Genomic DNA, 27263 nt, shown 5'->3' on the forward strand with positions numbered 1-27263 from the left:
TCTGACCTAGACCAAAAGGCAAAACAAACACATATCAAAACCTAAGGCCATGGGCAATAAGCACCAAAAGAAAGGTTCAGATCACTTGTTTGGGGATTTCAGAAAAGGGAGATCACCATGGACCAAAGAACTGAGCCTTGAACTGGGCTGTGAAGTATTGACAAAAGAGATGAAAATACATTCTCAACGGAGAGAAGAGAACCATAATGTGGTTCTCCAATTTGTAATTTTTATAAGACAGCTTTGGAAAAGAAATTATTCCCTTTGGGAAAGAAATCAACTTCCATGCACTTCTCTCTCCCAAAAAGTTTCAGAGAGTCCCCAGAGTGGTAAGATGGCCAGGCCTACCGTCGTAAGTAGGCGGATGGTACAATGAGAAATAAATTATAGCAGTAACCAGGCTGTGTGCTTGTAGCGCTGCAAGGATTTCCTAAGAGAGCAGATTGATTAGGCCCACAAGTCCTATCCCTCTACTTACCAGGCGGGGAGCCCAACAAACTGGCAGGTTTCTCACTTCTTACTCCCTTTTGAAAAAAAAAATTTGGCCACACCCCACAGCATGTGGGACCTTAGTTCCCCGACCAGGGAGGGAACCCGACCAGGGAGGAAACCCGCACCCCGCAATGGAAGGCGGAGTCTTAACCACTGGACCGCCAGGGAAGTCCCTGAGACGAGGAATTTTAAGTTCATCTTCCTGAGGAAGAGAAAGGCACTACAGAACCACACCCACTCAAATCCTTGCTCTCAAGTATACCGATCACCTTGCTTATCGGTCGCTTTGGTGTATCATGTACATTTGCCTTCTTCAAGTCAGCAAAACCTGCCAAGATTCTCACCAAACCCTAGACCTGCCTAGCACACTGGGAACGGGCCAGTGGAACAGCATCCTTGTAGGAGGCAGGAATTCAGTCCCATGCAAGGAGTTAACAGGGGGTAAAACTGTACAGATATGCTGAAAACCAGCTCTACCAACACTCACAACTAATGCAGCAAGCCTGTTGGCTGTACTGACTCATTATATTAACCTGGAGATAGATGTACTGACTCATTAGGGATTTGAAGATCTTTGGAGGAATTAAAGACAAAAAAAAAAGACAGGGAGGGGACTGTTAAATCTATCTGGAGTACAAAACTACAGAACAAAAGATCTCCCTGCTGTATCAGCAACTCTGTGGTCAGAAAAATGGTCCCACCCTTCTCCTTGAATGTGAAGAATAACACCCAACCAAAGAGTGCTTTCTCCCAACTTAAAACCATATAAGGCCATGATCGCCCTTTAGTTCAGTTACCTTCCATTCCTTCTGAATCCTTCAGGTTTCGACCAGAGAAACTGAACCAGAAGAAGACTTACATTAAGAGATTTATTGCAAGGAACTGGCTTATGTTGTTTGGGGACCTGGTTAGGCAAGGACTGCATCCACAGGACTAGGCGTCAGGAAGGGCAGATTGGAACTCTCTCCCACAGGATGAAGCTATAGCCGTAGGCTGAATTTCTTCTTCTGGAAAAGCTCATTTCTACTCATAAAGACTTTCAACGAATTGAATCAGATCCACCTAGATTATTTATCTCATTTACTTCAAGTCAATTGATTATGGACTTGGAGCACATCTATAAGATACTTTCACAGCGATACCTCCATGAGTGTTTGACTAACCGTGGAATTGCAGCCCTAGCCAAGTGGATACCGACTATCACAGCTCCTAACACATCACTCCTTCTCCAGCCAAATTTACTCTACCAGACGGCATCACCTGCAGCGCGGTGCCAGGCCTTTGCATACGGGAACTCCGCGTGGACTGCCCTCTCCTTGCCCATGCATCTGGCCCGGCCCACCCTCCCTTCTGGCCCACTTCACAGCCTATCTCTATAAAACTCCAGAGACTGCCTTGTTCTTGCTATTCTTGGTATTTGTGGTGAAGTCTCAAGGCATTACTACCCTTTTTTCCGCGCCTCTTCCCTGAGACTCTAAATCCCTTATAGCAGAGATGATGTCTGGGCCTCTCTAACACACAGGAGAAGAGACTCTCTGAGTGTGTGTAATGACGGTGTATAACCCAGGGAGGTCGAATCCTTGATATTCAGCTTTATTCATCCTAAGGATCATCTGGAAAAACAATTCAGATGAGAGGTCTACTTCTTAGTATTTTCTCAATTACTCAAGTTTCAAAGAGAAAGAATTAAGATTATAAAGAGTGTAAAGTTAAGAATTGCATGTCTTTCTGCTATTCTTAGCTACTGTCCAAATCTGGGTGCCCATCCCCCTAGAAATGTCTTTGTCTTTCAGGCTGAAGGGTCCCTTTCTTTTGCAGATTCCACAGTTTGGTTGGGACTGCCTGGGAGATTGTTGTTCTTTAATAACTAATATTTGTTGAGTACCTGCCATATGCCAAGCACCATCTCAAGTATTCTACATGGCAATCATATAAGGTCGGTACTTTTATTTTTTATTTGTTTATTTTTTTGGCCGTGCCGTGCAGCATGCAGAATCTTAGTTCCCCAACCAAGGACTGAACCTACGCCCCCTGCAGTGCAAGCGTGGAGTCTTAACCACTGGACCACCAGGGAAGGCCCAGGTAGGTACTTTTATTATCTCCAATTTAAAGATGAAGAAACAGACTTAACAGGTTAGAAAAACCATTGCTTGGGTGTCATCTTTCTCTCCTTTTTTTTTTTTTTTTTTCCAATCTTCCTCTTAGACAATGTGTTCATCTTGGGCAGGTCACTAAACCTTAAGGACAATAATGCCTATTTCAGTGTGCTGTTATGAGGATCAACCAAGATCAAGTAAGTGAAGGTGTCTGGTATTGAGCCAGGCATACAAGGGGCACTTTTTGAACTAAAGGGACAAGTACATGAAAAGTAGAATTTGTATGTTGCTTAGCAAATGTACTTCTGCTGTGCTTGTTCAATTAAAAATCTCCAGAGGTCGGATCACAGAACTAGTCAAGGATGACACCTACCAGGCCTTCTCTGGACAAAACTGGGTAAAGAAAACAACTCATGTTTCTCAGCTATGATATTGGCTTGCTGCATCAGAATCATCTGGGGAACTAGTTAAAAAGAAGATTCCTGGGACCACCCTCCGTCCCCACCTCACAGCACTGATGAGTAAGAAATTGGCTTTTTAGACAAGCTCAAGTAATTCATATGTACTCCCGATTTTAAAAGCAACAATCAAAGATGTGTTTATGTAAATATATACACACATATATATATAAATTAAATTAATTTTTATCAAAAAGGATGCAAAGATGTCCGCTTATGTGTTTTTTCCCCAGAATTGGGGCCACTGGACAAAATTTGTCAAGGTTTCCATGGCATACTCAGTGACACATTCAAGCAGAAACCTACAAGAGTTCCCTTTATAAATATGTCAACACCAATATACATTTGAGAATCATCAAGAAGTGCAAGACTGCAATTTAAGTAGAGAGTGCTTAAGCCAGTGGTAGCTCCCAACTGAAAATCACTGTGGGGGCTTGAAAAAGATTCACGTATGTGGGCCCCACTAAGACTGACTGAATTAGAATGTCTGAGGGTCAAATCCAACCATTTATATGCTGAAATCTTTCTATAGATGATTCTGATGATCTCCCTGGTTAAGAATCACTGACAATCATGATGAGATGTACTTTTCCTATTTCCAAGGTAGTACCGATCCGTTTGTTTTTGTGTAGAAGAAAGTTGTCAATAAAGTAGATGATGAATGTGGCTCAGACACCGCTAGACCCCTCTTGCTAATACTGTATTACATAGCTTTCAGGATTTGTCCCTTAATTTATGCTATGAAGAGCCAAGGGAAGCCAACAACACAGATACTCGGTGGCCACTAACAAAAGTGCACACAGCATGTGCACAAACACACACCCATAAGTCTTAGCTCTCCAGTCATCATTTTTTTCTCACTGCTTCCTCATTCTGGAACCCTTTGGTCTCCGTATTCTATGTTTATCTACAAAAGCTTTGATTAGCTGCTTCAAGTGTCTTCTCATCTAGCTGAAGACACTGAAGATAAGTTACTTGCACAAGGTCCCTCAGCTACAGGGTGGTACAGCCAGGACTCAGATTAGCTCTGACTTCAGCCCAACACTCCCCCAGTACTTCTTCATTCCCTGGACATTTGGTGGGATGCTCTCTCTCTCTCCAGCCCATCAAGCGGGGCTGGCCTCGTAGGCACGCAACCAATGCAGCTGCACAGGACTCAGCTCTGAGAAGGACCACGCACTTGGTCTGCTGCCCTGCTGCTGCTGTCTTGAAATTCTTAACTTTTTTAACTGGAGGCCTTGCATTTTCATTTTGCATGTGGTATTGCAAATTATGTAGCTGGTCCCGCTCACAAGTGAAGGGGGCTGCTTGTGGCCCCTGAGACAGACTGGTCCATCCACTTAGGAACTTGCAGAAAGTGGAGAGCTGCAGTTCAGTTTTCAGAGTCTCAGCATCAGCTCTGACCACCAATACTCCAACCAACCCTAAGAAAATCTCAGCTTCCCTTAACACCTCAAACCCTCAAGTCTTACCTGGACAGATTTCCTGAAAAAGAGCTTTGTTCTTCAAGTATGTGCTGAGGGAGATAGCATTTCAGTTACCCTTTGACCCTTGCTGGAAGGCAATGTAATTGAATTTCTGTTTAACTTTGTATGTGCTAATAGAAATGATGACTAATTGGGACTTCCCTGGTGGTCCAGTGGTAAAGAATCTGCCTTCCAATGCCGGGGACTCAGGGTTCGATCCTTGGTCGGGGAACTAAGATCCCACATGCCACGGGGCATGTGCCCCGCAGCTACTGAGCTCTTGCACCTCAACGAGAGCCTGCGTGCCGCAAACTACCGAGCCCATGTGCTCTGGAACCCGCACGCCACAACTAGAGAGCCCACGCACCCTGCAGCCTGCCCACTACAACTAGAGAATGAAAACCTGCCGCCACAACTAGAGAGAAGCCCCTGCGCCACAACAAAGAGCCTGCACCACCGTGAAAGATCCTGCATGCCTCAACAAAGATCCTGCATACCGCAACTAAGACCTGACACAGCCAAAAAAAAAAAAATGATGACTAATTGGAGAACATTTAAAAATTCTCTTCTCACCAGATCATATTCTAAAAATTATATTCTCAAACATATCAATCATCATCCACTTGTACTTTGACAGCTTTACAAACAACCCACATTTTGAAAAACTCTTTCAAACAAATCTTGGCAAATGTTTCCTGCTTTTCTGACGCTTATAATGACAGTGTTATTTTCATTTGTTTAGTTACGTTTAGTTCTCTTATCTGACATGGCCAGATGATCCAGCATTGTTTTTCAAGTCTTGTTTTTAATTTAACAATGTAATTCATCAATTGGAAGCAACTGTTTTTGTTTTGTTTTGTTTTGTTTTAAGAAGTCCCCTTTAGTGATCAGGAAAGATAACAGATTTAAAAGAAGGAATGGCCAATGCATTTTCTTTGTAAATCATTTTACGGCTGAAAAATACCTTATAAATCACCACATTCACTGTCCTTATTTTCCCCATAAGAATAGAGATTGTGATTTGCTCAATGAATAATGTAAAGGTCATAGCTCAGGATGAGACTCCAGGGCTACGTCTTAGCATATTTGTTCTTTTTTTAAAATTTTTATTGGGTTATAGTTGATTTACAATGTTGTGTTAGTTTCTGCTGTACAACAAAGTGAATCAGTTATTATACATATTCATATATCCACTTTTTTAGATTCTATTCCCATACAGGCCATTACAGAGTATTGAGCCGAGTTCCCTGTGCTATACAGTAGGTACTTATTAGTTATCTATTTTACATATAGTAGTGTGTATATAGCATGTCTGTTCTTAACTAGTTCCAAGTAAGTTAGACTGATGATCACTAAATACTACAGCAGAGTTCAAACTATGACTCCAGAAATTGAAGTGCATATGATTTTAGTCCTTAAAAAAAAGTCGCTCTACTGTGCTCTCTAAAGATGTTAAGAATCACTATTATATCATACCTGATAAATGTTTATCAAGAATATTACTTTTGGGGCTTGCCTGGTGGCACAGTGGTTAAGAATCCGCCTGCCAATGCAGGGGACACGGTTTCGAGCCCTGGTCCGGGAAGATCCCGCATGCCACGGAGCAACTAAGCCCGTGCGCCACAACTACTGAGCCTGTGCTCTAGAGCCCGGGAGCCACAACAAGAGAAGCCACCGCAATGAGAAGCCCTCGCACCGCAACTAAGAGTAGCCCTGCTCGTTGCAACTAGAGAAAGCCCACGCGCAGCAACGAAGACCCAATGCAGCCAAAAATAAATAAATAAATTTTTTTAAAAAATAGGATATTACTTTTGGAGACATTTTATGAAGGTCACACAAAATGCATCACATACATCTTATACATAACACTATATTTAAATCCTTAATGTCATTATCATTGTTGAGAAGGGACTACTCTTTGTCATATCAAATTTTTCTTAAGAAGGTGACATAAATGTAGGACATGCAATCTGATCACGGTGTATCTGAATCAGAGAGGAGTAATTATGAATCATAGAGGAACTGTTCCCAGGACTACTGAAAAATATTTGGTCCTTTGGTCACCAGCATTCATCGGACATACCTGGATCACTGCCCTCATACCCCTGTATCTTTTTTATTTGTGGAAACGTGTGTCTCACTAGACTGAGCCTCTTAAAGGCTCAGAAAGAAATGATGTGTTTGCCATTCATCCTTTCATATCCAGCATCTAGCACACTGCCTGGCACACAGTAGCAAATAAATATATAAAGGAATGAATGAATGGACAACTGAATCTCTGATGGAATTCTTGTTTTGTCACATAGATTTATGACAGTGAAAGAGTGGTTTATAATCTCAGTGAAGGCAGCAAAGTAGGTGCTATACTTTAAAAAAAGAAAATAGCCTCCTATGTCTTGCACAATGTGATGCAGCAAATGTAATTAAATGATTAATGAGTGAGGAGAAGCATAAGTTTCTCCACTTACTTGCAAGCAAGCCAACTCCACTTGCAAGGGATCCGACCCAGGCTGTTTTTCCCTTCCCTTCACCAAAGGCGTCCAGCCATTCTATGTACAAGACGCCAACAGCTAGCGGAGATCCGTAACACAAAAACTGAGTAAAGAAGGAGGCCAGTACAATCACCCAGCCCCAGCCACCATTAGGTGGCTTCTTAAATTCCATTGTAATGTGAGATCAAGGCGGTGTTTCTCTGTAGGTCCTAAGCAAAAACAAAAAGAAAAAAAGAAAAGCATATTTAGAGTGTGGCAAGGCATGGTATTTTAGATTAAAAATATCTCCTCCCAAATTGAAACATAAAAAAAGTTCTCTAAAAATATAAGAGGAAAAGGATAAAATATCATCGATATACCAAGTTAACTTTAAAATTTTGATTTCTGATTTGAATAAGTAATACATCCACATGTTTCCAAAAAGATGTTTTTTATATCATAAAAAGGATAAATTCGGAGTTTGGGATTAACATATACACACTATACCATATATAAAATAGATAACCAACGGGGACCTACTGTATAGCACAGGGAACTCTATTCAATATTTTTGTAATAACCTAGAAGGGAAAAGACTCGGAATCACTGTGCTGTACACCTGAAACTCACACGACATTGTAAATCAACTATACTTCAATTTTTTAAAAAGGCATAGAGTGTAAAGTCTTCTTCCCAAACTTGCCCCCATTCACCAGGTTCCTGCCCCAATCCAACCACAGGAAATCACTGTTTTGGGTTTCCTGTCACACTTTGAGTTTCCCAGGAAACACTCTTACTTAGCAAGAGGAGGTTTACTAAAAGTGTTCTCTTTCTGTGGAAGAGACCAGACAGCAGCAGGAGAAGGTAAATTACCATGCAGTTTAAGGAAGGGGATTTCTAAAGCTGGCTGACCCTTCAGAGTTGCCCTGAGTTGGGGGTGGGAAGCTGGCCCTTCACACCCCCATGTTGCTAATTCACTGATTGCAGGCCACCCCAGAACGGGGCATGCATGACCTCAGGTGAGGTGACTCTCTTCAAAAGAGGCAATCATTACCCATGGGGTTTGCTCCCTGAAGGCCATCTGTCAGCAGCCCTTCAGCTGCTTCAGCAAGAAATCTTTCATTCCTAAGGGGGTCTGGAGGCAGCACATCACAATGTTCACACTCGAGTATCCTTCCAGAGTTTCTTTATGAATATGCAAGCAAAACCAAGCAAATAGTCTTAGATTTCCTTTTTTCAACAAAAAGTGGATTTCGTACATTCTATTCCATGCCTTGTTTTATTCGCTTAACATCCTTGGGAATGCTTCCCTATCAACACATAGAGAGCATCCTTAGTCTTCTTTCTTAAATACACACATATGGCTGTATACTTGTTTGTTTGTTTTCCTTATTGAATAGGCAAAACATTCACATGGTTCAAAAATGAAAAAAATGACAACAAATATACAGTCTCCATTTACCTAGTTCCCACCTAACTTCCATTCTCTCCACCAGTAACCAACGCTTCTTGTTTCTTTTATATCCTTTCAGAATTAATTTATGAGTACATAAGCTAACTCATATACAGATTTCCTCTAATTTTTTACACAAAAAAATAGCATATTATATACATTGGTGTGTGTCTTGCTTTTTTCCACTTGACAAATACCTTGCAATGCATACATAGTAACCTTCCTCATTCCTTTCTTTCTGCTACATTGTGTTCCAGTAATTCTTAATTGTTAACCAGTCCCCATTGCTTCCAATGAAAAACAATGCTGCAGTGAATAACCTTACATACACATTTATCTTTCTACATACCTGTCAGGAATTGCTGAGTCAATTACAAAAATACATTCGTAGCTGTAATTAGCATTAGCAAATTGACTTCAAGTAATTAAACCGATTTATATGATCCCCAGCAACTTTGGGTGCGTTGTGAAACTTCTCGATTTTTGCCAATTTGTTCGCTTTAAAACAGTATTTCATTATAGTTTTAATTTGCATTTCTCAACATTCTCTGAATGATGTGTGTCATTTCATAGGTGAAAAGCCATCTGTAATTCGTATCTAATTCTTGGGAATATATGGGTGTTTCTGGATTTTTCTTTCTGTTCCACTGATCTGTCTGTTCACTCACCATACCACATTTGTTTAACTACTAAGTCTTTTTTTTTTCCCGGCCGCGCCATGAGGCTTATAGGGTCCTAGGTCCCCGAGCAGAGATTGAAGCCGCGCCCTCGGCAGTGAGAGCGCGGAGTCCTAACCACTGGACAACCAGGGAATTCCCTAAGTCTTTTTTTTTTTGCGGTTCGCAGGCCTCTCACTGCTGTGGCCTCTCCCATTGCGAAGCGCAGGCTCCGGACGCGCAGGCTCAGCGGCCATGGCTCACGGGCCCAGCCGCTCCGCGGCATGTGGGATCTTCCCGGACCGGGGCATGAACCCGCGTCCCCTGCATCGGCAGGCGGACTCTCAACCACTGCACCACCAGGGAAGCCCCCCCTAAGTCTTTTTAATGTATTTTAAATTCCAGTGGAAATAGTTCCTTTCCTCTCTCTCCATCATTGCACACCTTTTCAATATTTTCTTGGTTCCTCTTGTTTACTTTTTTATATGAACTTCAGAATCAGTTTGTCTGCTTCTAAAAGAAATCTGATGGTGTTTTCATTAGGACTGAGTTAAATTATAAATTGACTTAAGGAAAAATACTCCTTTTATGATGTTGAATCTTTCTATCTTCCATTTCATATCTTTCCATTTGTTCAAGTCTACTTTTGTGTTCTTAGTGTTTAAAATTTTCCCCAACATTTCTTTTTATTTTTATATATCTTATCCTTTTTGCTAATATTATAATTGGGCTTATTTCTTTGATTTGTCTTCTGTTTGTATGTGTAAAAGCTATTAATATCTGTATGTTAATTTTGGACTCCACTACCTTACTATAAAATCTCTTGTTTGAAGTAGATTTTTGGTTGATTCTCTTGGATACATACAATTTATAATACAATACAGTTATATAACCATCTACAAACAGTGGTAGTTTTACCCCCTAACTTCGGATTTTTATGCATCTATCTTCCTTCTTTTGCCTTTGCATGCGACAAGCATCTAGAATAATGTTAAATAATAAGAGTACACATCGTTGTCTAGTTCCTAAATTCAATGGGAAAGCCTTCAAGTGTCATGGTGCTGCCTCTGAGGCTGAGATAGATATATTTCACAAAGTTAAGAAAAAAAGTTTCTACTTTTGAGCATTATTATAAAGAATGTTTATTATACTTTCCTGAAATGCATTTCCAGTGCATACGGAGATAATTATGATTTCCTTCTTTTAATTTTTAATGTAACAAAATCTGTATTTTCTACTATTGAACCATACTTGAATTAGTAGACTAAATCCTCCCTGGTTCATGCTCTACTTTGATTATGTCAGTCTATTTGGGGGAGGGTTAAATTCATAAGTGAGATTTGTCTCTTTTTGTTTTTAATTTTGACTAGGTTTTGGTATCAAAACGATATTTTAAAGGAATTTGAAAACATTCATTCTCTATAAGTTCTGAAACAGTTCACATGGCAACGGATTTGGAGGCCCAAGGCCTGAACTTCCTGCCCCCAACAGGGCCTCCCACTTAATCTTCACCTCCTGTCTCTCTTCACCATGCCAGGTTTACAGGCAGGTTCAACAGTCTTCTTTGCCCACAGATTTTGCCAAACCATCCCCTTGGCTGTAGTTTCATCAGATAATAGGTAAAGAGAGTAGGAATATCATTCATCCATTCATGCATATCCCTAATTAGATGGTGAGGCATGTGGCTACCCTAAGAGAGTAATAGTTACACCCATCAATTTACCTGAGCCTCAGTGAATTTCTCCATTTTGACATTCAAAGCCCTGGGCAAAAATCACGTCACCACCTGCCACAGGATTTTGTACAAATTAACTTTCAATATTTCATAACTGAAAACTGAAAGATATTACAATTTGTGCACAAAACTGTGGAGTCTAAAATCCGGTCTCCCAGACCACATGATTGTGTTAGCAGACAGAATACTCCAAACTTCCAAATATCGAAACCCTTTGAAGTGTTCAGATATGCCCCTTCACCAGAAGTTTACTCTCTCCAGTACCTACTCTATTGTAAAAGTAAATAATAAAATTCTGTTCCTCCTAATGACAATGTAGTACTCTGAAATTCTTGTTTAGGATACCTTTTAAAGAAAAGATAGCCTTAATTTCCTAAACTAGATAATATATTGTAGCAATAGCCAAACACCTAATGAGACTAAAAGGCTGTATAAAAACAAATGCATAAGACACTGTCCTTCATTTAAATCTTCAAATTACAGCACTCCAGGAAAAGTACACACTTACAAAGGCAAAGCACCACAATCATAAATAAAGCCAGTATTTTCTGGAGGGCAGGGGGGAAGGCAGTGAAAGGGTGAGGAGTATCTCCCTTGCCAGTCTGCAAACTGAAGTAGACAGAAATGCCTTTATACACCAAGTACCTTTGCCTTGCCTTGTTTTGCTTTGCCTTGCCTTGGGTGACATTTCAACACACAGGACAGGAGCCAGAGAAATTCTTCTCACAGTAAATATTTGGGAGAGCAAACCTTTGAAATACAAAGCTTCCATATATATCAACTTAGACTAGAAAGACGAGTTTGTATAAAGAGTTGGCTAAGAGCTTCTGACCTTTAATTGTCACATAGTTTGAGATACTTGTAGCCTGAAGAGAACATGGTGAAAAATACCATTTAGTGATTTCTTGTTTTCTGTCAGGGCAACACCTTTCTCCTGTACTTTCCGCTATTTCTTAGATGTCGCTCACCTGCTATTTCACTGATATTCTATGTTCTGTAAGGTGATTTCACAAACAGACTAGCCTTTCCTCCCTGCTGTAATGGTACTCAATTTCCTCTGGAGCACCTGGATCTTCCTCATGGGTAGATGGTTGGTGTGACTATTAATCAGGGTTCCTTGATCGTGACCTAGAGAGTAGAACCTGATCCAAGCAAGGCCAGTAGGACCTCTCTCCCAGGATCCTGAATCTCAAGTGAAATCCTCTAATAAAAGAAAAATATTTGGAGTTTATTGATCCCAGTGGTAGCGCATTAAAGAAACCCTCTGTCATGGGCTTCCCTGGTGGTGCAGTGGCTGCGAGTCCGCCTGCCGATGCAGAGGACACGGGTTCGTGCCCCGGTCCGGGAAGATCCCACATGCCACGGAGCGGCTGGGCCCGTGAGCCATGGCGGCTGAGCCTGCGCGTCCGGAGCCTGTGCTCCGCAAAGGGAGAGGCCACAACAGTGAGAGGCCCGTGTACCGCAAAAAACGAAAGACACCCTCTGTCAGATCCTACTACCTTTGCTCCCTAGGGATACACAAGCCTGATTTCTCCAGCCTTCCATTTCATTCTATGAGCTAACAGAGTAAATTATTTGGTTAAGTTAGCTGGTATTTGTTTCTTTCTTTTTTTTTTTTTTTTTTCATGGCTCACGGGCCTAGCCGCTCCGTGCCATGTGGGATCTTCCCGGACCGGGGCACGAACCCGCGTCCCTTGTATCGGCAGGCGGACTCTCAACCACTGCGCCACCAGGGAAGCCCTGGTATTTGTTTCTTTTAAGTGCAACAGAATAAACATGTGGTGAGTATGCAGTAATTTCAAGTTGATTATTTTAACCATCCATACCCTGATTGCTCCTACTTGGGCAAAAGTTTCAGCTTAGGAGTACAGTCTATGACCACAAAATACAGGAAACATAGATATGCCATACCTTTTTTTCTGAAAATTTCATCTTATTAATCCTCCTTCTTGACAGCTTATGATCCAATATGATAAAATGCCTTCCCTGGCATTCTTGTACATAAAAAGTCTAAATTAAGCAAAATTTCCACTAAGCCCACTTATCCTAATACTGACAGAAATGCAGTGTTATAAAAATGGGATCTTCATTGAAAAAGCTTTTTGATCACTTTCAATTTAAATTATATTGCACTCGATACCAAAGGAAATCAGAAGGAATATAAGGCATCGCCCTTGCCATCTAGGAGCTTATAACCCCATTAGGAAGGTAAGATACGCTCACAAGAGAGTATACAGTTAAGTGCCACAGAGGTGGGTAGACAGTAAACCTTTAGGAGTCAGAGGGATTGAGACAATCAAGGCAGGAGCAGGAGTGGAAGCCCTCACAAAGCACGTTCGTTCGTTCGAAAGAATAATGTAGAGACCATAAAAGGCGGGCTCGGACAAGAGGATCAAGATTCATATGGGTGTGGAATCAGGAAAAGGCTTAATAGGTTGCCTGTAAAGTGAAGAGGGCAGACCTTACAAGGCTCCCAGAGGAAAATTAGATTAGAAAGAGGCACTCTCCACTGAAACTTAACAGGAAAGTGTCTCAAGAAGCCTGTGTTTACAGCCCCAAGATAGGATTCTTTTTACCCTTTTTGTAATAAATCCTGGCACTAATAATAACCTATTTATATTATCTAAGTGGTGTGTTTTTTCCCCTAAAAAATAGCAAGATCAATAAGTACCAGAACATGTTGTTTTATTCCATGAGTATATTCAAAGGTTTGGGAATGTATTCATATGACTGTATAAAAATATGCTTCTAGGAAACACATGCACTGAGGTATATTCTAGTACATCCTTTGAGAACTTGGAATCTTTTAACCTGTGTTAACAAATTCAGACTCTGCATGACGAGACATCTTATAAAACTCAAAATTAGAAGACATTTTGAAAGACAATTTGAACAGCACTGTAATTTAGGGGTAGTTTTGTCACACGACAGAGTCTAACGGGATATCACAAAATTAACTTTAACTTAAAATGTAAGTGTATTTCTTATCTTTAACTTAAAAATTAAATGTATTCTGGAGAGCAGCCAAGATGACAGAGTAGAAAGACCCTGAGTTCACCTCCTCTCATGAGCACACCAATATCACAACTATCTGCAGAACAGCTATCAATGAAAATGACTGGAAGCTATCAGAAAAGATCTTCTACTGAAACCGAGCGGGACCCTGCGGGGCTCCTGGGCACGGACCCTTTATGTCCTTAAGAACTCATTCTATGAGGCCAGCATCACCCTGATACCAAAACCAGACAAAAATATCACAAAAACAGAAAATTACAGGCCACTATCACTGATGAACATAGATGCAAAAATCCTCAACAAAATCCCCCATTCCTTGTAGGGAATGACCTCCATGACCTTCCCTGAGCCCCAAAGGGCAGATTCAAACAGTTGCTAATCAGAAGGAAGGGAGGGGATGCAGAGACTAGGGAGGAGCAGCCAAGAAACAACAGTACAGCCTTGGGGCAGGGTCCTGGTTCAGCCTGAAGGGATACACAGAACAATATCTTTGAGCAATTTATAGAACTGAAACCCCCAACAAATGGAAGATGTCAGCATTCTTCATTCCAGAGAAGACCACCTGGGACCAGATTAAAGGAACCAGAGAAGCTCATTAAAAGATTACCTGATTCGTGCCCCCGGTCTGGGAGGATCCCACATGCCGCGGAGCGGCTGGGCCCGTGAGCCATGGCCGCTGGGCCTGCGCATCCGGAGCCTGCGCTCCGCAAAGGGAGAGGCTGCAACAGTGAGAGAGAGGCCCGTGTACCACCAAAAAAAAAAAAAAAAAAAAAAAAGATTACCTGAGACGAGATTAAAGGAGTGCAGGCCCTGTACACATCCCAGTCTTATTAGCAACTCCACGCTTGAACACTTGCCATAAAACTCCTCACCAAATCTCCCTGGGTTGAGACACATAGTTTTGTGGGTGGGATGCCACTGTGTCCCCTTTTTCCTGGCAAAGCAATAAAGCCATTCTTTCCTACTTCACCCAAAACCCTGTCTCTGAGATTTGATCTGACACTGGTGCACAGAGGTCGAGCTTTCAGCATCAGTACAACTAAAGACATAAAGAAAGAACCACAATGACATGGGTAGGAGGGGCAGACTTGTGATGTAATCAAATCCCATACCTCCAGGTGGGTGACCCACAAACTGGAGAATAACTATACTGCAGAGGCTCTCCCACAGGAGTGAGGTTCTGAGCCCCACATCGGGCTCCCTACCTGAGGGTTCTACACTGGGAAGATGAGCCCCCAGAGCATTTGGCTTTGAAGGCCACCAGGGTTTAATTTTGGCAGCCCCACAGGACTAGCAGAAATAAAGACTTCACCCTTAAAGGGTGAACACAGAATCTCACAGGCACTGGGATCCAGGGAAAAAGCAGTAATTTGATAAGAGCCTGGGCCAGGCCTACCAGCTAGTCTTGAAGGGTAAATATGTATGCACCCAACATACGAGCACCTCAATATATAAGGCAAATGTTAACAGACATAAAAGGAGAAATCAACCATGACACAATACTAAGGGATTTTAACACCCCACTTAGACCAATGGACAGATCATCCAGATAGAAAATCAGTAAGAAAACACAAGCCTTAAATAACACTTTAGACCAAATGGACTTAATTCATATATAGAGAGAGCATTCCATCTGAAAGCATTAGAATATACATTCTTTTCAAGTGCACATGGAACATTCTCCAAGATAAATCACATGTTAGGCCACAAAACAATTCTTGGTAAATTTACGAAAACTGAAATCATATAAAGCATCTTTTCCAACCACAACACTTTGAGGCTAGAAATCAACTACAAGAAAAAAACTTCAAAAAATATAAACATATGTTGGCTAAACAACATGGTACTAAACAGCTAACGGATCACTGAAGAAATCAAAGAGGAAATTTAAAAATACCTAGAGACAAATGAAGACAAAAATGTGATGATCCAAAACCTATGACACAGCAAAAGCAGTTTTAAGAGGGAAGTTTATAGCAATACAAGCTTACCTCAGGAAACAAGAACAATTACAAATAAACAACCTAAACTTATACCTAAAGAAACTGAAGAAAGAAGAACAAACAAAACCCAAAGTTAGTGGAAGGAAAGAAATCATAAAAATCAGAGCAGAGACAAATGAAATAGACACTTAAAAAACAATAGAAAAGATCATAAAATGATACTAAAATCTGGTTCTTTGAAAAAATAAACAACAAAAACAAATATATATATAATGATGGTAATTCCCTGGTGATCCAGTGGTTAGCATTCCACCATTCTACTGAACAGGGCATGGGACAGATCCCTGGATGGTGAACTAAGATCCCACTTGCCATGTGGCATGGCCAAGAAAAAATAAAATAAAATAAAAATTAAGTAAACAAAACTGATAAACCTTTAGGCATACTCATCAAGAAAATGAGGGCGAGTGCTCAAATCAATGAAATTAGAAACAAAAAGGAGAAACTACAACCAACACCACAGAAATACAAAAGATCATAAGAAACTACTATGAACAACTCTATGCCAATAAAATGGACAACCTAGAAGAAATGACAAATTCTTAGAAAGGTACAATCTCCCAAGACTGCACCAGGAAGAAACAGAAAATATGAACAGACCAATGACCAGTAATGAAACTGAAGCAGTAATGTAGTGCTCACTTCAGCAGCACATATACTAAAATTGAAGCAGTAATATAAAAACTCCCAGCAAACCAAAGTCCAGGACCAAATAGCTTCATAGGTGAATTCTACCAAACATTTAAAGGAGAGTTAACACCTATCCTTCTGAAACTATTCCAAAAAACTGCAGAGGAAGGAACACTTAAGAACTCATTCTATGAGGCCAGCATCACCCTGATACCAAAACCAGACAAAAATATCACAAAAACAGAAAATTACAGGCCACTATCACTGATGAACATAGATGCAAAAATCCTCAACAAAATACTTGCAAACCCAATCCAACAATACATTAAAAGGATCATACACCATGATTAAGTGGGATCTATCCCAGGGATGCAAAGATTTTTCAATATCTGCAAATCAATTAAAGTGGTACACCACATTAAAAAATACAAGAATAAAAACAATATGATCATCTCAGTATATGCAGAAAAAGCTTTTGATAAAATTCAACATCCATTTTATGATAAAAACTCTCCATAAAGCGAGTACAGAGGGAACATACCTCAACATAATAAAGGCCATACATGACAAACCCACAGCTAAAATCATACTTAATGGTGAAAAGCTGAAAGCATTTCCTCTAAGATCAGAAACAAGACAAGGATGCCCACTCTTAACACTTTTATTCAGCATAGTTTTGGAAGTCCTAGCCACAGCAATCAGAGAAGAAAAAGAAATAAAAAGAATCCAAATTGGAAAGGAAGAAGTAAAAACTGTCACTACTTGCAGATGGCATGATACTATATACAGAAGATCCTAAAGAAGCCACTAGAAAACTACTAGAGCTCATCAATGAATTCGGTAAAGTTGCAAGATACAAAACTAATATACAGAAATCTGTTGCATTTCCATACTCTAACATAGAAATATCAGAAAGAGAAATTAAGGAAACAATCCCACCTACCATTGCATCAAAAAGAATAAAATACCTAGGAATAAATCTACCTAAGGAGGTAAAAGACCTGTGCTCTGAAAACTATAAGATGCTGATGAAAGAAATTGAAGACAACACAAATAAATGGAAAGATATACCATGCTCTTGGATTGGTAGAATTAGTATTGTTAAAATGACCATACTACCCAAAGCAATCTATAGATTCAATGCATTCCCTATCAAAATACCAATGGCATTTTTCACAGAACTAGAACAAATAATTTTAAAATTTGTATGACAATACAAAAGACCCCAAAGAACTAAAAACAATCTTGAGAAAGAAGAACAGAGCTGGAGGAATCAAATGCCCTGGCTTCAGACTATACTACAAAGCTACAGTAATCAAAACAGTATGGTACTGACACAAAAATAGACACATAGATCAAAGGAACAGGATAGAAAGCCCAAAAATAAACCCATATACTTATTGTCAATTACTCTACAACAAAGGAGGTAAAAATATACAATGGAGAAAAGATGGTTTCTTCAATAAGCAGTGCTGGGAAAACTGGACAGCTACATGGAAAAGAATAAAATTAGGACATTCTCTAACACCATGTACAAAAATAAACTCAAAATGGATTAAAGGCCTAAAGCTAAGACTGGATACTATAAAACTCCTAGAGGAAAACAAAGGCAGAACACTCTTTGACATACATTGCAGCAATATTTTTTGGATCCATTTCCTAAAGTCAAGGAAATAAAAGCAAAACTAAACAAATGGAACCTAATTAAATTAAAAAGCTTTTGCACAGCAAGGGCTCTCTGGTGGTACAGTGGTTGAGAATCTGCCTGCCAATGCAGGGGACACGGGTTCGAGCCCTGGTCTGGGAAGATCCCACATGCCGCGGAGCAACTAGGCCTGTAAGCCACAACTACTGAGCCTGCGCATCTGGAGCTTGTGCTCCGCAACAAGAGAGGCCGCGACAGTGAGAGACCCGCACACCACCATGAAGAGTGGCCCCCACTCGCTGCAACTAGAGAAAGAACGGATCACTGAAGAAATCAAAGAGGAAATTTAAAAATACCTAGAGACAAATGAAGACAAAAATGTGATGATCCAAAACCTATGACACAGCAAAAGCAGTTTTAAGAGGGAAGTTTATAGCAATACAAGCTTACCTCAGGAAACAAGAACAATTACAAATAAACAACCTAAACTTATACCTAAAGAAACTGAAGAAAGAAGAACAAACAAAACCCAAAGTTAGTGGAAGGAAAGAAATCATAAAAATCAGAGCAGAGACAAATGAAATAGACACTTAAAAAACAATAGAAAAGATCATAAAATGATACTAAAATCTGGTTCTTTGAAAAAATAAACAACAAAAACAAATATATATATAATGATGGTAATTCCCTGGTGATCCAGTGGTTAGCATTCCACCATTCTACTGAACAGGGCATGGGACAGATCCCTGGATGGTGAACTAAGATCCCACTTGCCATGTGGCATGGCCAAGAAAAAATAAAATAAAATAAAAATTAAGTAAACAAAACTGATAAACCTTTAGGCATACTCATCAAGAAAATGAGGGCGAGTGCTCAAATCAATGAAATTAGAAACAAAAAGGAGAAACTACAACCAACACCACAGAAATACAAAAGATCATAAGAAACTACTATGAACAACTCTATGCCAATAAAATGGACAACCTAGAAGAAATGACAAATTCTTAGAAAGGTACAATCTCCCAAGACTGCACCAGGAAGAAACAGAAAATATGAACAGACCAATGACCAGTAATGAAACTGAAGCAGTAATGTAGTGCTCACTTCAGCAGCACATATACTAAAATTGAAGCAGTAATATAAAAACTCCCAGCAAACCAAAGTCCAGGACCAAATAGCTTCATAGGTGAATTCTACCAAACATTTAAAGGAGAGTTAACACCTATCCTTCTGAAACTATTCCAAAAAACTGCAGAGGAAGGAACACTTAAGAACTCATTCTATGAGGCCAGCATCACCCTGATACCAAAACCAGACAAAAATATCACAAAAACAGAAAATTACAGGCCACTATCACTGATGAACATAGATGCAAAAATCCTCAACAAAATACTTGCAAACCCAATCCAACAATACATTAAAAGGATCATACACCATGATTAAGTGGGATCTATCCCAGGGATGCAAAGATTTTTCAATATCTGCAAATCAATTAAAGTGGTACACCACATTAAAAAATACAAGAATAAAAACAATATGATCATCTCAGTATATGCAGAAAAAGCTTTTGATAAAATTCAACATCCATTTTATGATAAAAACTCTCCATAAAGCGAGTACAGAGGGAACATACCTCAACATAATAAAGGCCATACATGACAAACCCACAGCTAAAATCATACTTAATGGTGAAAAGCTGAAAGCATTTCCTCTAAGATCAGAAACAAGACAAGGATGCCCACTCTTAACACTTTTATTCAGCATAGTTTTGGAAGTCCTAGCCACAGCAATCAGAGAAGAAAAAGAAATAAAAAGAATCCAAATTGGAAAGGAAGAAGTAAAAACTGTCACTACTTGCAGATGGCATGATACTATATACAGAAGATCCTAAAGAAGCCACTAGAAAACTACTAGAGCTCATCAATGAAGACACAGCAAAAGCAGTTTTAAGAGGGAAGTTTATAGCAATACAAGCTTACCTCAGGAAACAAGAACAATTACAAATAAACAACCTAAACTTATACCTAAAGAAACTGAAGAAAGAAGAACAAACAAAACCCAAAGTTAGTGGAAGGAAAGAAATCATAAAAATCAGAGCAGAGACAAATGAAATAGACACTTAAAAAACAATAGAAAAGATCATAAAATGATACTAAAATCTGGTTCTTTGAAAAAATAAACAACAAAAACAAATATATATATAATGATGGTAATTCCCTGGTGATCCAGTGGTTAGCATTCCACCATTCTACTGAACAGGGCATGGGATAGATCCCTGGATGGTGAACTAAGATCCCACTTGCCATGTGGCATGGCCAAGAAAAAATAAAATAAAATAAAAATTAAGTAAACAAAACTGATAAACCTTTAGGCATACTCATCAAGAAAATGAGGGCGAGTGCTCAAATCAATGAAATTAGAAACAAAAAGGAGAAACTACAACCAACACCACAGAAATACAAAAGATCATAAGAAACTACTATGAACAACTCTATGCCAATAAAATGGACAACCTAGAAGAAATGACAAATTCTTAGAAAGGTACAATCTCCCAAGACTGCACCAGGAAGAAACAGAAAATATGAACAGACCAATGACCAGTAATGAAACTGAAGCAGTAATGTAGTGCTCACTTCAGCAGCACATATACTAAAATTGAAGCAGTAATATAAAAACTCCCAGCAAACCAAAGTCCAGGACCAAATAGCTTCATAGGTGAATTCTACCAAACATTTAAAGGAGAGTTAACACCTATCCTTCTGAAACTATTCCAAAAAACTGCAGAGGAAGGAACACTTAAGAACTCATTCTATGAGGCCAGCATCACCCTGATACCAAAACCAGACAAAAATATCACAAAAACAGAAAATTACAGGCCACTATCACTGATGAACATAGATGCAAAAATCCTCAACAAAATACGTGCAAACCCAATCCAACAATACATTAAAAGGATCATACACCATGATTAAGTGGGATCTATCCCAGGGATGCAAAGATTTTTCAATATCTGCAAATCAATTAAAGTGGTACACCACATTAAAAAATACAAGAATAAAAACAATATGATCATCTCAGTATATGCAGAAAAAGCTTTTGATAAAATTCAACATCCATTTTATGATAAAAACTCTCCATAAAGCGAGTACAGAGGGAACATACCTCAACATAATAAAGGCCATACATGACAAACCCACAGCTAAAATCATACTTAATGGTGAAAAGCTGAAAGCATTTCCTCTAAGATCAGAAACAAGACAAGGATGCCCACTCTTAACACTTTTATTCAGCATAGTTTTGGAAGTCCTAGCCACAGCAATCAGAGAAGAAAAAGAAATAAAAAGAATCCAAATTGGAAAGGAAGAAGTAAAAACTGTCACTACTTGCAGATGGCATGATACTATATACAGAAGATCCTAAAGAAGCCACTAGAAAACTACTAGAGCTCATCAATGAATTCGGTAAAGTTGCAAGATACAAAACTAATATACAGAAATCTGTTGCATTTCCATACTCTAACATAGAAATATCAGAAAGAGAAATTAAGGAAACAATCCCACCTACCATTGCATCAAAAAGAATAAAATACCTAGGAATAAATCTACCTAAGGAGGTAAAAGACCTGTGCTCTGAAAACTATAAGATGCTGATGAAAGAAATTGAAGACAACACAAATAAATGGAAAGATATACCATGCTCTTGGATTGGTAGAATTAGTATTGTTAAAATGACCATACTACCCAAAGCAATCTATAGATTCAATGCATTCCCTATCAAAATACCAATGGCATTTTTCACAGAACTAGAACAAATAATTTTAAAATTTGTATGACAATACAAAAGACCCCAAAGAACTAAAAACAATCTTGAGAAAGAAGAACAGAGCTGGAGGAATCAAATGCCCTGGCTTCAGACTATACTACAAAGCTACAGTAATCAAAACAGTATGGTACTGACACAAAAATAGACACATAGATCAAAGGAACAGGATAGAAAGCCCAAAAATAAACCCATATACTTATTGTCAATTACTCTACAACAAAGGAGGTAAAAATATACAATGGAGAAAAGATGGTTTCTTCAATAAGCAGTGCTGGGAAAACTGGACAGCTACATGGAAAAGAATAAAATTAGGACATTCTCTAACACCATGTACAAAAATAAACTCAAAATGGATTAAAGGCCTAAAGCTAAGACTGGATACTATAAAACTCCTAGAGGAAAACAAAGGCAGAACACTCTTTGACATACATTGCAGCAATATTTTTTGGATCCATTTCCTAAAGTCAAGGAAATAAAAGCAAAACTAAACAAATGGAACCTAATTAAATTAAAAAGCTTTTGCACAGCAAGGGCTCTCTGGTGGTACAGTGGTTGAGAATCTGCCTGCCAATGCAGGGGACACGGGTTCGAGCCCTGGTCTGGGAAGATCCCACATGCCGCGGAGCAACTAGGCCTGTAAGCCACAACTACTGAGCCTGCGCATCTGGAGCTTGTGCTCCGCAACAAGAGAGGCCGCGACAGTGAGAGACCCGCACACCACCATGAAGAGTGGCCCCCACTCGCTGCAACTAGAGAAAGCCCACACACAGAAATGAAGACCCAACACAGCCAAAATAAATAAATAAATAAATAAAAATGGGCAGAAGAACTGAATAGACATTTTTCCAAAGAGGAAATACAGACGGCCAACAGGCATATGAAAAGGTGCTCAACATCGCTAATATCAAGGAAATGCAGATCAAAACCACAATGAGATATCACCTCACACCTTTCAGAATGGCTATCATCAAATGGTGAAAAGCTGAAAGCATTTCCTCTAAGATCAGAAACAAGACAAGGATGCCCACTCTTAACACTTTTATTCAGCATAGTTTTGGAAGTCCTAGCCACAGCAATCAGAGAAGAAAAAGAAATAAAAAGAATCCAAATTGGAAAGGAAGAAGTAAAAACTGTCACTACTTGCAGATGGCATGATACTATATACAGAAGATCCTAAAGAAGCCACTAGAAAACTACTAGAGCTCATCAATGAATTCGGTAAAGTTGCAAGATACAAAACTAATATACAGAAATCTGTTGCATTTCCATACTCTAACATAGAAATATCAGAAAGAGAAATTAAGGAAACAATCCCACCTACCATTGCATCAAAAAGAATAAAATACCTAGGAATAAATCTACCTAAGGAGGTAAAAGACCTGTGCTCTGAAAACTATAAGATGCTGATGAAAGAAATTGAAGACAACACAAATAAATGGAAAGATATACCATGCTCTTGGATTGGTAGAATTAGTATTGTTAAAATGACCATACTACCCAAAGCAATCTATAGATTCAATGCATTCCCTATCAAAATACCAATGGCATTTTTCACAGAACTAGAACAAATAATTTTAAAATTTGTATGACAATACAAAAGACCCCAAAGAACTAAAAACAATCTTGAGAAAGAAGAACAGAGCTGGAGGAATCAAATGCCCTGGCTTCAGACTATACTACAAAGCTACAGTAATCAAAACAGTATGGTACTGGCACAAAAATAGACACATAGATCAAAGGAACAGGATAGAAAGCCCAAAAATAAACCCATATACTTATTGTCAATTACTCTACAACAAAGGAGGTAAAAATATACAATGGAGAAAAGATGGTTTCTTCAATAAGCAGTGCTGGGAAAACTGGACAGCTACATGGAAAAGAATAAAATTAGGACATTCTCTAACACCATGTACAAAAATAAACTCAAAATGGATTAAAGGCCTAAAGCTAAGACTGGATACTATAAAACTCCTAGAGGAAAACAAAGGCAGAACACTCTTTGACATACATTGCAGCAATATTTTTTGGATCCATTTCCTAAAGTCAAGGAAATAAAAGCAAAACTAAACAAATGGAACCTAATTAAATTAAAAAGCTTTTGCACAGCAAGGGCTCTCTGGTGGTACAGTGGTTGAGAATCTGCCTGCCAATGCAGGGGACACGGGTTCGAGCCCTGGTCTGGGAAGATCCCACATGCCGCGGAGCAACTAGGCCTGTAAGCCACAACTACTGAGCCTGCGCATCTGGAGCTTGTGCTCCGCAACAAGAGAGGCCGCGACAGTGAGAGACCCGCACACCACCATGAAGAGTGGCCCCCACTCGCTGCAACTAGAGAAAGCCCACACACAGAAATGAAGACCCAACACAGCCAAAATAAATAAATAAATAAATAAAAATGGGCAGAAGAACTGAATAGACATTTTTCCAAAGAGGAAATACAGACGGCCAACAGGCATATGAAAAGGTGCTCAACATCGCTAATATCAAGGAAATGCAGATCAAAACCACAATGAGATATCACCTCACACCTTTCAGAATGGCTATCATCAAAAAGAACATAAATAACAATGTTGGCGAGGATGTGGAGAAAAGGGAACCGTCATACGCTGTTGGTGGAAATGTAAGTTGGTGCAGCCACTGTGGAAAACAGTATGGATGTTTCTCAAAGAAATAAAAATAAAACTACCATATGACCCAGCAGTTCCAATCTTGGGTATATATCCCCCCCAAAACAAAAACGCTAATGGAAAAGATACATGCACCCCAATGTTCATGGCAGCACTGTTTACAATAGCTAAGACATGGAAGCAACCTAAGTGTCCTTCGACAGAGGAATGGATAAAGAAGATGTGGCACATATATACAATGGAATATTACTCTGCCATAAAGAGAAACGAAAGTGAGTTACTTGTAGTGAGGTGGATGGACCTAGAGTCTGTCCTACAGAGTGAAGTAAGTCAGAAAGAGAAAAACAAATACCGTATGCTAACACACATATACCCACACACAGAAATGAAGACCCAACACAGCCAAAATAAATAAATAAATAAATAAAAATGGGCAGAAGAACTGAATAGACATTTTTCCAAAGAGGAAATACAGACGGCCAACAGGCATATGAAAAGGTGCTCAACATCGCTAATATCAAGGAAATGCAGATCAAAACCACAATGAGATATCACCTCACACCTTTCAGAATGGCTATCATCAAAAAGAACATAAATAACAATGTTGGCGAGGATGTGGAGAAAAGGGAACCGTCATACGCTGTTGGTGGAAATGTAAGTTGGTGCAGCCACTGTGGAAAACAGTATGGATGTTTCTCAAAGAAATAAAAATAAAACTACCATATGACCCAGCAGTTCCAATCTTGGGTATATATCCCCCCCAAAACAAAAACGCTAATGGAAAAGATACATGCACCCCAATGTTCATGGCAGCATTATTTATAATTGCCAAGGTAGGAAAGCTACCTAATTAAGGGTCCATCAACAGATGAATGAATAAAGAAGGTGTGGTATGTGTATACAATGGAATACTATTCAGCCATAAAAAAGAATAAAATTTTGCTGTTTGCAGCAACATGAATAGACTTGGAGGGCATTAGGCTAAGTGAAATAAGTCAGACAGAAAAAGACAAATACCGTATGATATCACTTATTTGTGGACTCTAAAAAATATAACTAGTGAATACAACAAAAAAGAAGCACACTCACAGATACAGAGAACAAACTAGTGGTTACCAGTGGTGAGGTGGGAGCAATACAGGGGTAGGGGAGTGGGAGGTACAAACTACTGGGTGTAAGATAGGCTCAAGAATGTATTGCAGGGCTTCCCTGGTGGCGCAGTGGTTGAGAGTACCAATGGCATTTTTCACAGAACTAGAACAAATAATTTTAAAATTTGTATGACAATACAAAAGACCCCAAAGAACTAAAAACAATCTTGAGAAAGAAGAACAGAGCTGGAGGAATCAAATGCCCTGGCTTCAGACTATACTACAAAGCTACAGTAATCAAAACAGTATGGTACTGACACAAAAATAGACACATAGATCAAAGGAACAGGATAGAAAGCCCAAAAATAAACCCATATACTTATTGTCAATTACTCTACAACAAAGGAGGTAAAAATATACAATGGAGAAAAGATGGTTTCTTCAATAAGCAGTGCTGGGAAAACTGGACAGCTACATGGAAAAGAATAAAATTAGGACATTCTCTAACACCATGTACAAAAATAAACTCAAAATGGATTAAAGGCCTAAAGCTAAGACTGGATACTATAAAACTCCTAGAGGAAAACAAAGGCAGAACACTCTTTGACATACATTGCAGCAATATTTTTTGGATCCATTTCCTAAAGTCAAGGAAATAAAAGCAAAACTAAACAAATGGAACCTAATTAAATTAAAAAGCTTTTGCACAGCAAGGGCTCTCTGGTGGTACAGTGGTTGAGAATCTGCCTGCCAATGCAGGGGACACGGGTTCGAGCCCTGGTCTGGGAAGATCCCACATGCCGCGGAGCAACTAGGCCTGTAAGCCACAACTACTGAGCCTGCGCATCTGGAGCTTGTGCTCCGCAACAAGAGAGGCCGCGACAGTGAGAGACCCGCACACCACCATGAAGAGTGGCCCCCACTCGCTGCAACTAGAGAAAGCCCACACACAGAAATGAAGACCCAACACAGCCAAAATAAATAAATAAATAAATAAAAATGGGCAGAAGAACTGAATAGACATTTTTCCAAAGAGGAAATACAGACGGCCAACAGGCATATGAAAAGGTGCTCAACATCGCTAATATCAAGGAAATGCAGATCAAAACCACAATGAGATATCACCTCACACCTTTCAGAATGGCTATCATCAAAAAGAACATAAATAACAATGTTGGCGAGGATGTGGAGAAAAGGGAACCGTCATACGCTGTTGGTGGAAATGTAAGTTGGTGCAGCCACTGTGGAAAACAGTATGGATGTTTCTCAAAGAAATAAAAATAAAACTACCATATGACCCAGCAGTTCCAATCTTGGGTATATATCCCCCCCAAAACAAAAACGCTAATGGAAAAGATACATGCACCCCAATGTTCATGGCAGCACTGTTTACAATAGCTAAGACATGGAAGCAACCTAAGTGTCCTTCGACAGAGGAATGGATAAAGAAGATGTGGCACATATATACAATGGAATATTACTCTGCCATAAAGAGAAACGAAAGTGAGTTACTTGTAGTGAGGTGGATGGACCTAGAGTCTGTCCTACAGAGTGAAGTAAGTCAGAAAGAGAAAAACAAATACCGTATGCTAACACACATATA

The 27263-nt window shown here is 39.5% G+C and overlaps 1 protein-coding gene across 5 annotated transcripts in view; it reads right to left on the bottom strand.

Annotated features, from left to right (window-relative positions):
* The window catches only part of SLC16A9 (solute carrier family 16 member 9), a 78695-nt gene that overhangs the window by 31228 nt on the left and 20204 nt on the right, over positions 1-27263 (bottom strand). For 3 of the 5 annotated variants that reach the window (XR_008616219.1, XM_007111204.4, XM_007111203.4), the window contains exon 2: positions 6981-7213. The exons of 1 other annotated variant lie outside the window; for it this stretch is intronic. Coding sequence is in view for 3 of the 4 variants with exons in the window: in XM_007111204.4 (XP_007111266.2) it covers positions 6981-7176 (196 nt within the window). In the remaining variant the exon portion in view is untranslated. Of the gene's footprint in view, positions 1-6980; positions 7214-14449; positions 14530-27263 lie in introns of those variants that run through there. One more of the 5 variants, XM_055081218.1, reaches the window with a different exon arrangement.

This window comes from Physeter macrocephalus, chromosome 20 (assembly GCF_002837175.3).
Source record: "Physeter macrocephalus isolate SW-GA chromosome 20, ASM283717v5, whole genome shotgun sequence".
Taxonomy (NCBI): domain Eukaryota; kingdom Metazoa; phylum Chordata; class Mammalia; order Artiodactyla; family Physeteridae; genus Physeter; species Physeter macrocephalus.